A 14,483-nucleotide genomic window follows, 5' to 3' on the forward strand; every position below is an offset into this window, starting at 1 on the left:
GGCGGGGAGACCGGCTCCGGCTGGAGAGATGGAGGGATGAGAGTGGGAAGAGTGATGCGAAGGATGCTAGAAGTGTCCTTGAAGCAAGCCAAGGAGAAGACTCGACCTCTGACCCCTTAGAGGAACTCAGAGGAACATTTTAACCCCCCCTCCAAACATCAGCTGACCTCAGCGGGACAAGAATATCACATCCCGGTAATGTGTGTGTGTGTGTGTGTGTGTGTGTGTGTGTGTGTGTGTGTGTGTGTGTGTGTGTGTTTGGAAAGTCTAGAGGGTGTGAAGTGTGAACGAGGAGAGCTCCACGCAGACAAATGCAATCTGACAGCCTTGCAGGAGCGGCTCTATATATAACTACAAAGACGCAGGGAGAGCCAGCTTCTCCCGGGTGCGAGCGCGTGTTTGTTGCAGCATCAAACTGGCGTTCCCTCCTCGCCACGAGAGGAGCTGCTGAAGATGCTCAGCACAAACCCGGCCCACGGGGCTTTATGATACCACGTACCGCTGGAGAACATGTCGGCTCGCGTTTGGGGTTAAAAACAGGAGTGCGAAAAGAGTCACAAGCTCTTATTCATTAGTTTCTCTGTGTGATGCAACTTCACCTTCGTATTTCTATTTGAGCTCCACTTCTCTAGATATCTGCACCGATTTTCACCATGTTTGCTGGAGGGGGGCTGCCAGCTCCATTCAAAACAGCAAAAACACCATTTGTTCTTTTACATGAAGTTAAGTTAAGGAGGCCTTGGCGGAGGTACGTGCCCTCCAAGTTCCCTCGAGTTACAAATAAAACCTTTTGTGAGCTAATAAAACGTATAGAAATAACGCTCTGCCTCAGCCGGGTCCGGACCAGTTTTATCTACGTTTAGTTTCTGGCTGCTGGCAAACACTCGTTGGCTAGCACCTTCAAGCTAGCACTGAGACAGAGGGGACGGTCCTCTGCTGTCATAGTCCTGTAAAAGTTACTCACTCACAAACAACATTTCACCCCAAAGTGTGTTTATCCTGTTAAGTACTTCATAAACAGGGTCTCTAGGATGCGTTTTCATTGCTGCCTCACTTCTTCGTGACGCTAGCCACAAATATTTAGCTTGAAGCTAACGCGATGAGAAAATGACGCCCCGCCCCCCCCCCAAAAAACATCAATTTATAGAATCTTTTGTGGATTTTTGAACATTTGTATGGATAAAGAAGATGCGCGGATAACAGACGGTGTCCTCCGGAGTTTGTAAACTGAGAATTGTGGGTAGTTTTGCTGTTGTTAGCCCTAAGTTGATGTTAGCCTCAAGCTAAATATACGTTTTTTTCTACATTCTGGGGCCACAAAGAAGTGAAGCAGTGGCGAAAAAAGCACCTCAGTGCACTCCAGAAACACACCTGTGTACGAGTGCTTGAGCAGAATCAAAAGGTGAAGTATTACTTTAAGTTTTCCCAGAGTTTTGAGGTGATTGCGAATGCTGCCTTTGAACTCAGTCAAACGCAGGATACGTTGCACACCGAAAACGAAGAGTAAGATCTCACTTGGATTTATTAGCACGGATATGTTTTCAAAATATAATCACAAACAGTTTGTGGTCATTTCACGCTACAGGAATGACAGCGCCACAGCATTCAAAGTGTCCGCGCTTGATGTTTTTGCACGCCAACGCTACATTACATTTCTACACGTGACATGTGTGACTGTATTGAGTGTGATACGTCCTGGGGGTTTGAAGCACGGCCCCCAGTGTTTACGTTCCACGTATTTAGCTCACAGACATGAAGCAGCGAGATGATAACAAACGCCGCTAATGTACTCTTGGTCCAGCACGCGCGTCCATGAATTATGGAAATGATCAACACTCCAGCTTTCGGTAAATCCACCGGAGATGTTTGGATATTTGGAACAGCAAAGCGCCTGCGGAGGTGCTGATGCTAAAATCTTGATGGAGACATTTTTTAAAAAGTTCCCATCCAAGGGGCTTTCAAACTGCTGCGTTCCGGCTTTTCAGGTGCAACCTCAAAATGCTGCATCCTCATAAACACAACTTTTGACCTTTAGTTGCAGCCATGTGTCTCTGCAGGGTGTTGTTCCAGCAGCAGGGGGGGCCAAGGGGGGCTTCCCACCCACACACAGAGAACCAGTGTTTATAATCCACAAAAAAAAGAACATTTAACATTTTTCCACTTCTCCTCAGGGTTCCCTATTAAAGCTACATGCTGTTCTAAATAGCGAGTGACTTCACTTTTTACAGGCCGACACGGTAACGGCTGCTGTTAATTAGCGGCTTTTCCGTCGCACATGTTGGGGAACCAGACCGTCACAACCTATAGAACCTATAGCGTTTGGTCCTCTGGGATGTTTGCGTGCTCCTGCGTGGAGGAGAGGGAGAAGGAGGAGAAAGCGACGAGGAAACAACATTCCTGCGATAAACAGTACAAGATAGCGGCTGCACAACAGATGGAGGAGATCCTTGAATCCCCTCGAGCTTCTTCCCCAGCTTTAATGGTGCAGCCAGCTCCTCCACTTTAATCACTTCTCAATAAAATATGATCACAATTGATGATTCCAGATGTTCTACATGATGAAGAAGTGAAGGAACGTCTCCGATTTCCTTTGCCGATGTCGCTCACGAGCGGAGGGATCTTGAAACCAAACGGCTCCTCAGGATTCGGCTCATTCCACGTTGAACACGTGAAGAGAACGAATCACGCGCGCGCGCGTGTGTGTAAGCAGATATTCGTGGTTGAAATAAATCCCTAAAAACCAAACCAAGTGAGATGCAAACAATCCTTCTTTACACCCTTCTGTCGATGTGAGCCGTTTGTTTGCGGGAGTCGTTTGTTCCTGGTTTCGGCTCTTTTCGGGCACTCCTGTTGTTTACTTTACTTGATCATATTTCTCTTCATTTTTCCTTTTACCCTTTAAAACCTTTTTACTTCTCCGGCGGAATTTTTTTTTTGGAGGTTTTCGTGTCAATGCGGCTTGAAAGGTTTGAACGTGTTTGAAATGCCACTAAACTTCTGCGTGAGAGGGAAAAAAACACTTATACAAGCATATTTGCAGCACATCCAAGCACTTAACACACACACACACACACACACACACACACACACACACACACACACACCGAAGGGCACTTAACTGCCTACATTTTACACCAAGCTGACTGGTGCTTTAACAATTAGCTTTCTTCCTTATGGCTAACGCTAAAAGCCTGAGGTCAGGAAGTTGTTGTTGTACCTACACAAGCAGTGCCCCCTGGGAGGTGTAGTTTGGGTCGCTCCACCCTAATCCCACTCAGCGGTGCATGTTCACCTCCTGTTATTAGACACAGCATCAGTGCAGCGTGAAAACGCATGCGGGCGACCAGATGATGAGATCTTAAAACAGGGGGGCGACACCCAGATGTTTTCCCAGGAATCGCCTGTCTAGTAACGTGTGAAGTTGTGCTATCAGGGCAAAGTCAGACCCCCCCCCACCACACACACACACACACACACACACACACACACACACACACACACACACACACACACACACACACACACACACACACAACCCCATTAAGAACCCTGCATAAGCATTCTAGGTTACATGACTCCCTAATGGAGGCCTGATGTCTTCTTGGCCTCCAAGCCAACACAATCCCATTAAGTTCTGGTGAGTGGGCACGCACGCACGCACACACACACACACACACACACACACACACGTTATCTCCCTCCATGTGATGCTTGTTGCTGCAGCTGGCTCAGCGGAACGTCAGCGAGGAGAGAGAGACAGAGAGAGGCTGTTGATGTCTGCTGACAGCTATCACGGAGAGCAGGGACGATAGGGTTTTAATAAAGAGGGACACCCAGTGGCTACAACCTGCATGTGTTACCACGACGACATCGGAGCGACCACAACCATGCACGTTGACGCTTGTTAATAAAGTTAGTTTGAATGTGTTTACCCGCGGCTTAGCAAAGCTCCAAGGAGACGCAGAGCCCAAAAGTTGCGATTTTCTCTTTCAAAATGCTACGTAGCTAAAACAGCTACAAGAATTCACATGAATAAATGAGGGTGGATTCAAAAGAGCAACTTTTAAAAACCTTTTTTTTTTTAAATACATTTTTTTCATTTATTTTTAACATTTTACTGATAAAACGTATCGCTTTTTTAAAAAAAAATTTGTAAATAAATTTGATATATAAGTATTTTTTGGTAATGTTCACTGATATAAAATGTTAAAAACTGGAAAAAAAAAAAAAAAACTTCAAAAAAAAGGTACGGACACTCGCTGGCATTAAAAAAAAAAAAAAGATATTAAACTGAATTATTTTTAAAACTTTTTTCAAAACTTTTTCATTAAATATCATTCATTAGGTTAAAAAAAAAAAATCCACCGGAAAAAAAGTTACTGTTGAGCTCTTTTCTGCGTGTACGATCAAATCCGTTTTTCTCCTCAGAAAACCAATTTTTTTGTGTATTTTTCCGACTCAATAACTTTTTTTTTGTATTAAAAATCAGCCACAAAAAAAATCCAATTTTTTCCCCCACCAATAAGGAAATTTCAAACGGGTGTGTTTCTTTTTTTGATTTTTGTTTTGTGGTTTGTTTTTTTTTTGCGCATCTTTCAGGCCACTTTACTTATTTGCTGCATCCAGTAACAAACCTCCCTTCCGAGGCAGAGCAGTGTGAAATAAAAGTATCAAATATTGATGGAGTACACGCACACTTGAGGACAGCGGTGGCGGGTGCAGCCCAGGCTTTGGGTGGCGGCCGGCTGAAAGAGACAGACAGTTCTTAGCCTCCACTATATTATTCATTTCTCAGGAGTTCCCTCGTGCATTGTTGGGGCTCGCCGGCTGTGACGTCCTCCCGCCTCAGCTGGTGACGCGTGGCTTCGCTCAGACGACGGGCAGCAGACTAAAAGCCCTCGGAGCAGGTCCACGGTTAAAGGATCAGACCTCCACATCTGTATTTTTATCATCCAGGGTCAAGAGATTTTTTTTTGGGGGGGGGGGGGTCAAAGGTCATCATCGTGAGAACCAGGAGACACTCAAACACCCTCATACGCCACAGATTTCTGGTATTTTGGGCTTGTTTTTTTTACATAGAGGAAAGGAAATGCATCAAACCTTATAGTCTCAACTCATCTTCCTCCTCCTCCTCCTCCCCCCCCCCCCCCCTGCTGAGATGAGCTCAGCCGATTTGTTGAGCAAGAGCTGAACTGATCAAAGCCATCCGGAGTGAAACGCTGCAGAGTTCAGCGGGTTGATGTATGACAGGTGAGCTGCAGCTGGGCTCTGATGAGGAACATGTGAGCTGGATGCTCACTGAGGTGACCTCCAGGGGCTCTGAAAGGGCTCCAGGGGGCACTCCACCAAGATTTATAACACTGATATCTGCTCTATAATCAAACTACAGGGCAGGCTGATCAATACTCACCTCTTGACCCTGATGATCTGGTCTCTCATGGGCTTGATGTCCTGAAAACTTTGCTGGTTGACCAGACTGTAGACCAGGATGAAGCCTTGGCCGTTCCTGATGTAAAGGTCCCTCATTGAGGCGAACTGCTCGGTACCGGCGGTGTCCAGGATCTCCAGCACCGACGGAGACGAGTCCACCTCGATCTCCTTTCTGTAGAAATCTTCAATAGTCGGGTCGTACTTCTCTATGAATGTCCCGGTGACAAACTGGACCGTGAGGGCGGACTTCCCCACCCCGCCGCTACCGAGCACCACCACCTTATACTCCCGCATAGCGCTCCGGAGGGATCCGGCATGCAGAGATCTTCAGATGCGGGTTACTGGAAGCATGACACCGAGGCAGGTTACCGCAAACCAGACGCAGTTCTATGCGGGTAGCGCGATGCGGTGCAGCTGGAGCATGTAGCCCGGAGATGCTGAGGCTCTACTGGAATATTCCCACGCTATCTTGAAGGGACCTCATTCCGGAGACATCCATAATGCAATAAGGCGTCGGTGTGGCACAGATACGATCGGCTATTATTAGACACAACTGGTCTGCACATCTTTTTATGTGCTAACGCTACATTTTCCTGCACAGTGGGGTGCACCGGAGTTAAAGGCAAAGGGCGGATTTCTCCTTAAGAGGACAACAGTGTTGGGAATCCACGCCTCTGGAGGAGACGGCGCATCCACCGGAGCTGACTATTTCCTGGAAGATGGTGGTGGTGGGGAGGTGAACAGTGCCACCGAGGAAAGGAGGGAGGGTTCCATCATAAAGAGCATGAAAATGGACATTAAACACAAATAATAATGAGGAATTCAGCAGTTCAACCTCCTATTTTTTGTCACTGTTGATACATTTTGGAAGGTATGAGGGGTGAAAAGTGCCACCAGCGTGTGGAAGGAGCTAACCTTGACCTTAGCTGCAGTTCCTTTTATTTCTCCAACTCTACCTCACGCGATTCTTTGAATGTACACATAAATATTTTACGTCTGCATTTAAAAAAATAAATGTATGTGCTTTGTCTTTTTTTGAACTGTTAAAAATACGAAATACCAATATTTTACTTACATTTATTCCTCACGTGGGATGAGGCGTTTTAAGTACTAGCGACGTGGGGGGGGGGGCAGCATTGTATACAAAACATAAATCGTAAAACTATATTCTAAGTTAAAAAAAAAACCACTATGAATCCAGCCTCATATTTGCCTTGTAACTTCAGATTTGCGTAGCCTTACTTTTGCAGGAGTAAACGTAAAGCCAAGCTTTAACGTTAAGAGACGTAAACAATAAAATGTATAAATAAAACTAATAAAAGTGCATTTGTCACTCCCTATAAAAATATATTTATATTTCAGTATATCTATATTATAAGTAGAAAAGAAGTTCTTTTTTTGTCCAATCTTAAGATGTTTCTGCAACCGTTAGCTTCCTTAGGGAGTTTTGTTACTGCAAATAACACAGTTTAAGAGTACTCCCGTGTAAACAATCCACTTTAACATACAGACGCTAAAGATATGTCATTTATTGTACTACAAAAGTAAAATTATTGTAGTTTTGGATGGAAAACCTCGACAGAGCGCTACATCATAAGTACTTAGTGCCACTATTTAAGGGTGGTGTTTGGCTCAAGGCACAAAGAAATGGGTTGGCTCAACTTAAATGCTGGTTAAATTACACCAGTGCTTTCTGGACTGTGATTCCAGTCATTACCAATGTACAGGACTACAATTAAAAAGGCAAATGTCAATTTTAATCATTTGTTAGCGTGTAAATTTGTTGTTTTTTTTCCTTCCGTTTGTTAGCTAGTCGGGAGGGAAGGTAACCGTTCTGAGGTGTTTGTGGGCAACCGCAGGTTAAATCGGAGCAACAGAATAAAGGTCACGTACGTCTCGTTGCCGTGGGGCCAACATTCAGCACGAGGGGATTTCTGTAGACGTGTTGTGAGTAGAACTTTACATATTTGTATATAACTGCAGAAACAGGAAATGACACAGACAATAACAAACCAAAGAGCTTGCTAACCCTTATCGTCCAGCGGGGAGCTCAGGTCGGTGTTGCGTGTATTTATTTTAATTTTTTTTTTGTTTTTGTGGAAGTTTAATCTGCTAGAAATTCAAATGTTCTAACTAAATTATCATCTGGTGTTTATTTACTTTAAATTCCCGAAAGAGGACGTCAGGGACCGCCGGTGGTCTTTACAAGGGACGAGCAGAGGAAGTTTGCACAGGCAGAGATGATCTAATCCGTCTCCGCGTTTCTAAAATTAAACCGCGACACAAATAAAAGGTCAAGAAGACGAGAAGAAAACAAAAAAACCCAACTTCGTTTGATTTTTCTTTATTTCTTTCTTTCAATAGATTTTACACTATCTTGCTGGAACCAAAGAAACATTTGACTATAGAAACATAAGATAGCACAAAATATATGCAAAAGAATACGTTGAAAGAAAAAAAAAAAAAAAAGATTACATTGAAAACTATAAATCCGGTGAGTTTCTTTTTCGTGTCAATTTTATGTCTTGTTGTTTGGATACACTGCAACAATGATGGCACAGAGAGTATGCATCACCTGCCGTCTCCGGTGTAGCGCCCTCTGCTGGCTAAAGCTGCGAAGCTCTGAACAGTTCCATTGTAAGGCAATGGGGCGGAAAGATTTCACTACAGGTGCAGAAGACGACAAGAAAAGATTCGACTGTTCATTCTGTTGCAGTCATCCCCTTTTTTGGCCTTTTTTTTTTTCCCCTAAAAAAAAAAAAAAAAAAAAAAAAAAAGATGTTTCATATAAAGATATATATTTAAAATGAGAAAAAAAAGGGATCTTTTTTCTTTTTCTTCTTCTTTCCTTAAAAACAGAAAACCGCAAGCACAATGGACTCAAGATAAGGCAAAGTGTTTGGATAAGCTGAGTCTGCTCAGTTGACCAGAAAGTGCTTACATGTGACCATCAATCATTTACCGACACATTTTTTTAAAAAAAAAAAAATTTGAAAAAGGAAAGAAAAAAAAAAAAAAAAAAAAAACAACAAAAACCAAAAACACATCTTTCTCAAAGGGGGAACCGAATTTTTGTTTTGTTTTGTTTCACCAGAAACATTCATTTCAAAGAAAGTATTGTTTTTCCCATGCAACATGTTTAATTATCTTCTTTTTGATGATGGTATGAAAAGTGCAGTCTTAACTCTAGTGATACATTGAATAAAACGTCTGTGTGGAACCTTTAGGTCCTCTGTCAGGGGAAGTGTTGTACATCTGAACTTAATAATTTATAGATTATTTAGTTCTTATATATATTTATATATATATATATATATATTTTTATATATCATCTATGTGACATCGATGACTTTAAATCTATTTACGGTCACAGCACTATAGGGGCTGTTTGATTTGCTAATGAAAATATTAGGTCGTAATCTCAGTGAAGAATAAGAAATGTTAATATCTTTACAATCTACTGTGTGTACAGTGTCCTAGCAAAAATGAAACAAAAAAAAACAACAACAAAAAAAAAAAAAACCCAACAAAAAAAAAAAATCAACTTAACGATGTCATTTACAAAAATACCAAACTTTTAGTAATTGCAACATTTGGTTGCCACAGCAACAACTTAATATTGTTATGAAATACTATCATACTAGAGTGAAAAGTACATCTTTTTTGAAATTTTCTTCTCTTTTTTTTTGGTAAAATGTCATCATCTATACAATAAACATTTTTTTTTTTTTGTCCAACAACACAAGCAACTCTATCACTATGCTTATTACTGCAACACCGTGATCATTTTTTTTTTGTTTGTTTTGTTTTTGTGTTTTTTTGTCGATGAGAAGGCAAGAAAGGTCCAGTAGCTTTCAAAAGGTGGGTTCAAAGCCCCGCCCCCTCGTTCCTGTGCGGCTTCTCATTCGTTGACCTGACAGGTTAGACCTTGAAATGACCAACCATGCAGAATGTAGCACAGCTCAATAAATTACATTCATTTCAAAATAGAATAGTTTACAACATTGTATTTGACTAAAATTTGACCAAGAGTAACATAAGATAAATTACAACAAAATAGAACTTTTACCCCCCTCGTTTTCCACGGATATTACACACACACACACACACACGCACGCACGCACACGCACGCACGCGCACGAAAGCGCGTCATAATGCATGAAGACAATCGAATAGGATGGAAACTAGAGATACACGCTTCTTCAAAAAAAAGGTATGTTTGTGGATTGTCAATGTTAATCAAGCACCATGAAATGACATCAGTGTTTTTTGAAAAACAAAAACTAAGTAGTTACTAATCATAAAATGCAAAAGAATGATGGTCTATAAAATAATCATCATCATAATAATATTACAAGAACATTTTATGATCTTGGCTTAATAAAAACAAATGATTGTTCCAGGAAGTGCAGGTGAAGTGGAGGAGGGGCATCCAAACATACTCTGATAGTACACACAGCACAAGTACTTTTTCTTTTTAAATAACTTTGAATACATTTCTAGAACCATGAATATAAACTCTCAAAATAAGAGACACTTCACATACATTACACGGTTTACAATACAGTTGTTGTTTGTTTGTTTGTTTGTTTGTTTGTTTGTCCTCACTCACGTTCCTCGTGTAAACTACTCCAAAAAAAAAAACAAAAAACAAACAAAAAAAACGTGGTAAGAAATGATGGTACGACATGAAAGTCACCGAACATTCTACAAAGCTTTTTTTTTTTTTTTTTAAAGTTGTTGTTGTTGTTGTTGTTGTTTTTCCCGTAAAGTCACTTGTGATGTTAATGAACAGTTAGTAGAAAAAAAACCTTTTTTCTCCGTAGTTCAAATGTGATGTCTTTCCTGGAGAGTCAGAAGACGGCCGGTGTGTTTTGCGTGTGTGACTTTTGTTTGTTTGTTTGTTTGTTTGTTTGTTTGTTTTCCTCCACTCTCGGATGTTTGTTGTTGATGAGCGTTTTTAGGCACTTCTACAGTTTTTCTAAAATGAAACAGGATTATCGGTGATAGTAGGGTTGGACAGGACAACCGACGGTCACAGATAGCCCTCCAGCCGAAGTTCAAGTCATCTTTTTGCTTGACGAGTATCGTCAAATGCACTGTTTTTGTTTATTTTTTTGTTGTTGTTGTTGTTTTTTTTAGTTGTTTTTGTAGTTTAATCTCAGCACTTTAGCCCCTCCCCCCCACCCCACCACCCACCCCACCCCCCCACCCCCAAACCCCAGCGTAAAAACCGTCCTACCAGGCCCGGTGTTGTCATCACCTACTAGACCTCGCTTCAAGTCCCAGTCTGCCGGCAGACCATCAGTCTCCAGGTACGAACACACGCATAAATGCACGCACACACACACGCGCGCACACACACACACACACACACACAAGGCTTGGTATGTCTGGAACGAACCCTCAAGCTTTGTTAAGCCCTTGGCACAGACACGAGCCTTTAGGCTTTTTCGGTAATGGCCATGACTATCATCTGTCCTCCACTACATGCAAAAATCCGTGCACAATCTCTGCCGTCGCTCCTCTTAGCAACTTGGGACATGGCAAAGAATTTTTGTTGTTGTTGTTTGTTTTGTTTTTTCGTTTTTTTCCAGCGGGATGCCAAAATTCCGCTCAACTTCCTTTCCGGCAGGTTGATTTCCAACAGTTTTCTTCTGAGGGGAAACTTTGGCTTGATGAGAAGATGGCAAAGGAAAAGGAGGGAGAGAGGGGCACGGTTTAGGAGGATACGCTTCATTATGGCATCTTAACTGGGGTGGGGGGGGGGGTGGGGGGGGGTGGGGGAGTGGGGGGGCGGCATTCAAGAGTCACCCCCCCCCACACACACACACACACACCCCCCCTCCCCATCACCTCCAAGTGCGGTTGTGCACGGCTTCTTTTCTGCGCCACTATATTTCTCATATAGTGCAAATCAAGCTTCTCTTGAACAAGCCGAGGGATGGAGGTTGTGCAGAGGTTTTTAGAATAAATATGAAATAAAAGGGGGGGGGGGTTGTTACTTTGGGAGCTGTTAAAAAGACCTCTATAGAGCCATGTACTACACATCGAGTATTTTTGTCTTTTTCCATGTTAATAGGTGTTTTTTTTCTTTTCTAGCAATACATACAGTATACATCTGTTTTTTTTCTCTGTGTGTGTGTGTGTCACACCGGCACTGCAGTTCTTAACGGTTAAATTGAAGTGTTACACTCGTTAGCATGCAGGTTGCTGGACCTCTATGGGAGAGGTAAGGTAGTATTTACAGAGGGGCAGTTTTGGGTTTCCTAGTGCAGCTTCGTGACACTCCGTTCCCTTCCTGATATTTACTTCAGGATGATCTGGAGGAGAGAGAAAGAGAAGTAGAAAGATGTTTAATTAGCCTGCAACCGAGCAAACAACCCAAAAAAAAAAAAGAGACAATATTTCCTCCTTTTCCTCTCCTTAAAATCTGGGTCAAACAGATCGAGTCTTTTTCTGCTTTTTTTTTTTTTTTTTGTCTTTCAAACAAAACATTTTTCTGCCTCCTGTTTCACGCAGATAAGAGCAAACACTTGAAATTAATCCACCGGCATGTATTCTCTTTATTGAGTGAGAGTGAAAAATGTCAGAGAGAGAGAGAGAGAGAGAGAGAGAGAGAGAGAGAGAGAGAGAGAGAGGGAGAGAGAGAGGGAGAGAAGGAAGGAGGGGGGATAGGTAGAGGTGCTGCCGTCATGTGGTCGCCGCCGGCAGCGAGCCAGCGTAGAAGAAAGCCGCATGGTGCTTGTTAATAAGACAAGAGACAGCCAGCAGAAGGACAGAAGCCAGTGGTCACATGGTACATCAGAGGGTCACCACGGTCGGAGCGTGTTCAGGAGATCTCCAGCTCCTACAGTTTGGTGGGCTTGTGACTGAGCGGCAAAGATCGATGACGGATGAGGATAAGAGGACGCCTGAGGGTGTAATCTACCGTTCTGACACTAGAGGGCGCTGCAGCTTCATCCTCGGCCCGGACTGAGCCGGCACATTTACGAGCAGGGAGGAGCGATGTGATTGGCTACAGCTTGTCATGTCACAATGAGAGGGGTCAGAGGCTGACCAGGCTCTGACCCGCGCCTCAACATCCTGTCTTATCTTGTTTGTATCTGAGGTAAACAACACTGGGGTGTTTATTCCTCTGGCAGCAGATACCTATTTATAATACCATGGATTTATTCTCCACCAGCTAGCTTTAGCTGTAGCTCACAGTTGAAGCGTGGTTAGGGTGTGTGTGTGTGTGTGTGTGTGTGTGTGCGTGCGTGCGCCAGGGTGGGAAAATAAAATCCTGGGAGAAAATGAGACGATGAGGACTCTGTCAATTGTCCTGGATGTTTTCCAGCTGCTGACCTGACGTCTTCAAACTGTCCCAGCTGGAGGGATCTTTGTGCGGGGGGCGGGGGCGGGGAGGCGCATGGGGCAGAGAAAGAAAGCGAGGGGGACAGACAGAGACAGACAGCGAAGGGGGCTGACGTCACTGCTTCTCCAGCTCCTTGTCCCACATGCATCTTTAAAGAGCAGCTCTGCTTCCTGCTGCTACTGCTGCTGCATGCCAATTACAGGAAGAGACGGTGACTCACAGGAAGTGCACGCACACGCACGCGCACACACACACACACTGCCGGCCTATGATGGGCAATAAAGCACAAGGTGCAGGGCCACATCCTTGGTTTATGATGTGAGAGGGGAGGGTCTCAGAGATTCATCCTCAGTCTATTTCCATCTAGACAGAGTTTTTAAAGAAAAATACTGAGAAGAAAGCAGAGGAACCCAGACTACGAACTTTATTTATCCTTTCTTTACAGATACGATGCATTCTACACTCCTAATTCTGGTCCTCTGGATTATAAAAGACATGACTGCTGCCTTTCTACCTGTTGTCGACATTGTGCTGAAATTTCCAGGTTTAAAACGGGGGCACACATGCATGACTCTGGCATTCAGACCTCGCGCCGCTCGCCAGGCTCCTGCTGACACGCAGCAACAGGAGAGCAGCGGCCGATCAGAGGCCATTTTTAGACTCCTTCTGTGCTCATTTTTCCTGCGTCTGTCTCACCCTGGCGAACACAGCCTGTAACTGCTTCCTTACATCATTTATTAAGCGGGAGGGAGGAAAAAGAGATGAGGACAAAAAAAAACAAAAGGTGAAACATAGAAGAGAGGAAACAGGAAAAGATCCAACGCGGTGACTGTGGGATCGTTACGAACCAGTCGTAGGAGGTTGCCTGTGCGCGTGTTTGAGTGCGTGTGTGTCTGTGTGTGTTTGCGTAGCACACAAGCAGTACAGATGATGCCCCTACTGCAGATGGAGAGACTTATTTGACAACAAGAGAAGTGGAGAATAAAATAAAAAAAAAAACATGCAAAAAAAAAAAGAAAAGAAAAGAGAAAAACAAAACAAAACAGGAAGTAGTGCAACACAACACATCTACTACTCTGCAAATGTGGGAGCTCTGAAGAAGTGCATGTTGGGAGAGAGCCTTAAGGAACAGAAGAAACACGCTACACTGCGCTGGCTGCTTTAATTCTCTGGAAAACACCCACTCGCAGGCTCATAAGCCAGCGTGAGCTCGCCCAGCGCAGGTAGACGGATGGATGGGGAGGGTCTCGGCTCAATATTAGGAGGCGGTACTTCTTCAGAGCTCTGGGGACTGATGAAAGAAAGCTTTAAAAGGAGCAAACCTGATTGGCTGGTGCTGTTGCTGCGTAGGGGACACTTGTGGCAGGAGTTGTTGCTGCAGAGACAGTAGCAGGCGTAGCACTGTACATCATTGGGACTTTATTTTGAGGGTGGGAAAGGGGAGGAGGGATGGTGGGGGGGAGGAGGAGGAGGAGGAGGAGGGGGTGGTAGCAATGGACAGGTAGGTGGAGCATTATGGTAACCATGGCAACAGTTGTGGCGTGTGCATGTTGACGGTATCATTTGTTGTTGACGATGGATGTTACAGAGAGCCAGCAAGCCATCGTTAGGGTTACACCGGCAGATGGCATGCAACCATTCACAATGCAAAGCAAGGAGGACAGAGAGAGAGAGAGAGAAAGAAAGGAAGAAAGAA

The 14,483-nt window shown here is 43.7% G+C and overlaps 2 protein-coding genes across 11 annotated transcripts in view; both read right to left on the reverse strand.

Annotated features, from left to right (window-relative positions):
- Window positions 1-6,173, reverse strand: part of LOC147272515 (ras-related protein Rap-2a-like) — a 9,707-nt gene extending 3,534 nt beyond the window's left edge. Inside the window, exon 1 of the mRNA XM_086226277.1 lies at window positions 5,411-6,173. Coding sequence (XP_086082403.1) covers window positions 5,411-5,724 — 314 coding nt within the window. The 5' untranslated portion in view covers window positions 5,725-6,173. The remainder of the gene's footprint in view (window positions 1-5,410) is intronic.
- A 3,827-nt stretch (window positions 6,174-10,000) lies between these two features.
- The window catches only part of mbnl2 (muscleblind-like splicing regulator 2), a 40,022-nt gene continuing 35,539 nt past the window's right edge, over window positions 10,001-14,483 (reverse strand). For 5 of the 10 annotated variants that reach the window (XM_086226792.1, XM_086226703.1, XM_086226872.1 and 2 more), the window contains one exon: window positions 10,001-11,753. In XM_086226792.1, the coding sequence (XP_086082918.1) occupies window positions 11,629-11,753 (125 nt within the window). In that variant the 3' untranslated portion in view covers window positions 10,001-11,628. Of the gene's footprint in view, window positions 11,754-14,109; window positions 14,205-14,483 lie in introns of all 10 variants that reach the window. The other 5 variants (XM_086227203.1, XM_086227288.1, XM_086178996.1 and 2 more) reach the window with 3 other exon arrangements.

The sequence above is a fragment of the Aulostomus chinensis genome, chromosome 1 (assembly GCF_037954235.1).
Source record: "Aulostomus chinensis isolate RoL2024-O1b breed Wild chromosome 1, RoL_Achi_v1.0, whole genome shotgun sequence".
Taxonomy (NCBI): Eukaryota; Metazoa; Chordata; class Actinopteri; order Syngnathiformes; family Aulostomidae; genus Aulostomus; species Aulostomus chinensis.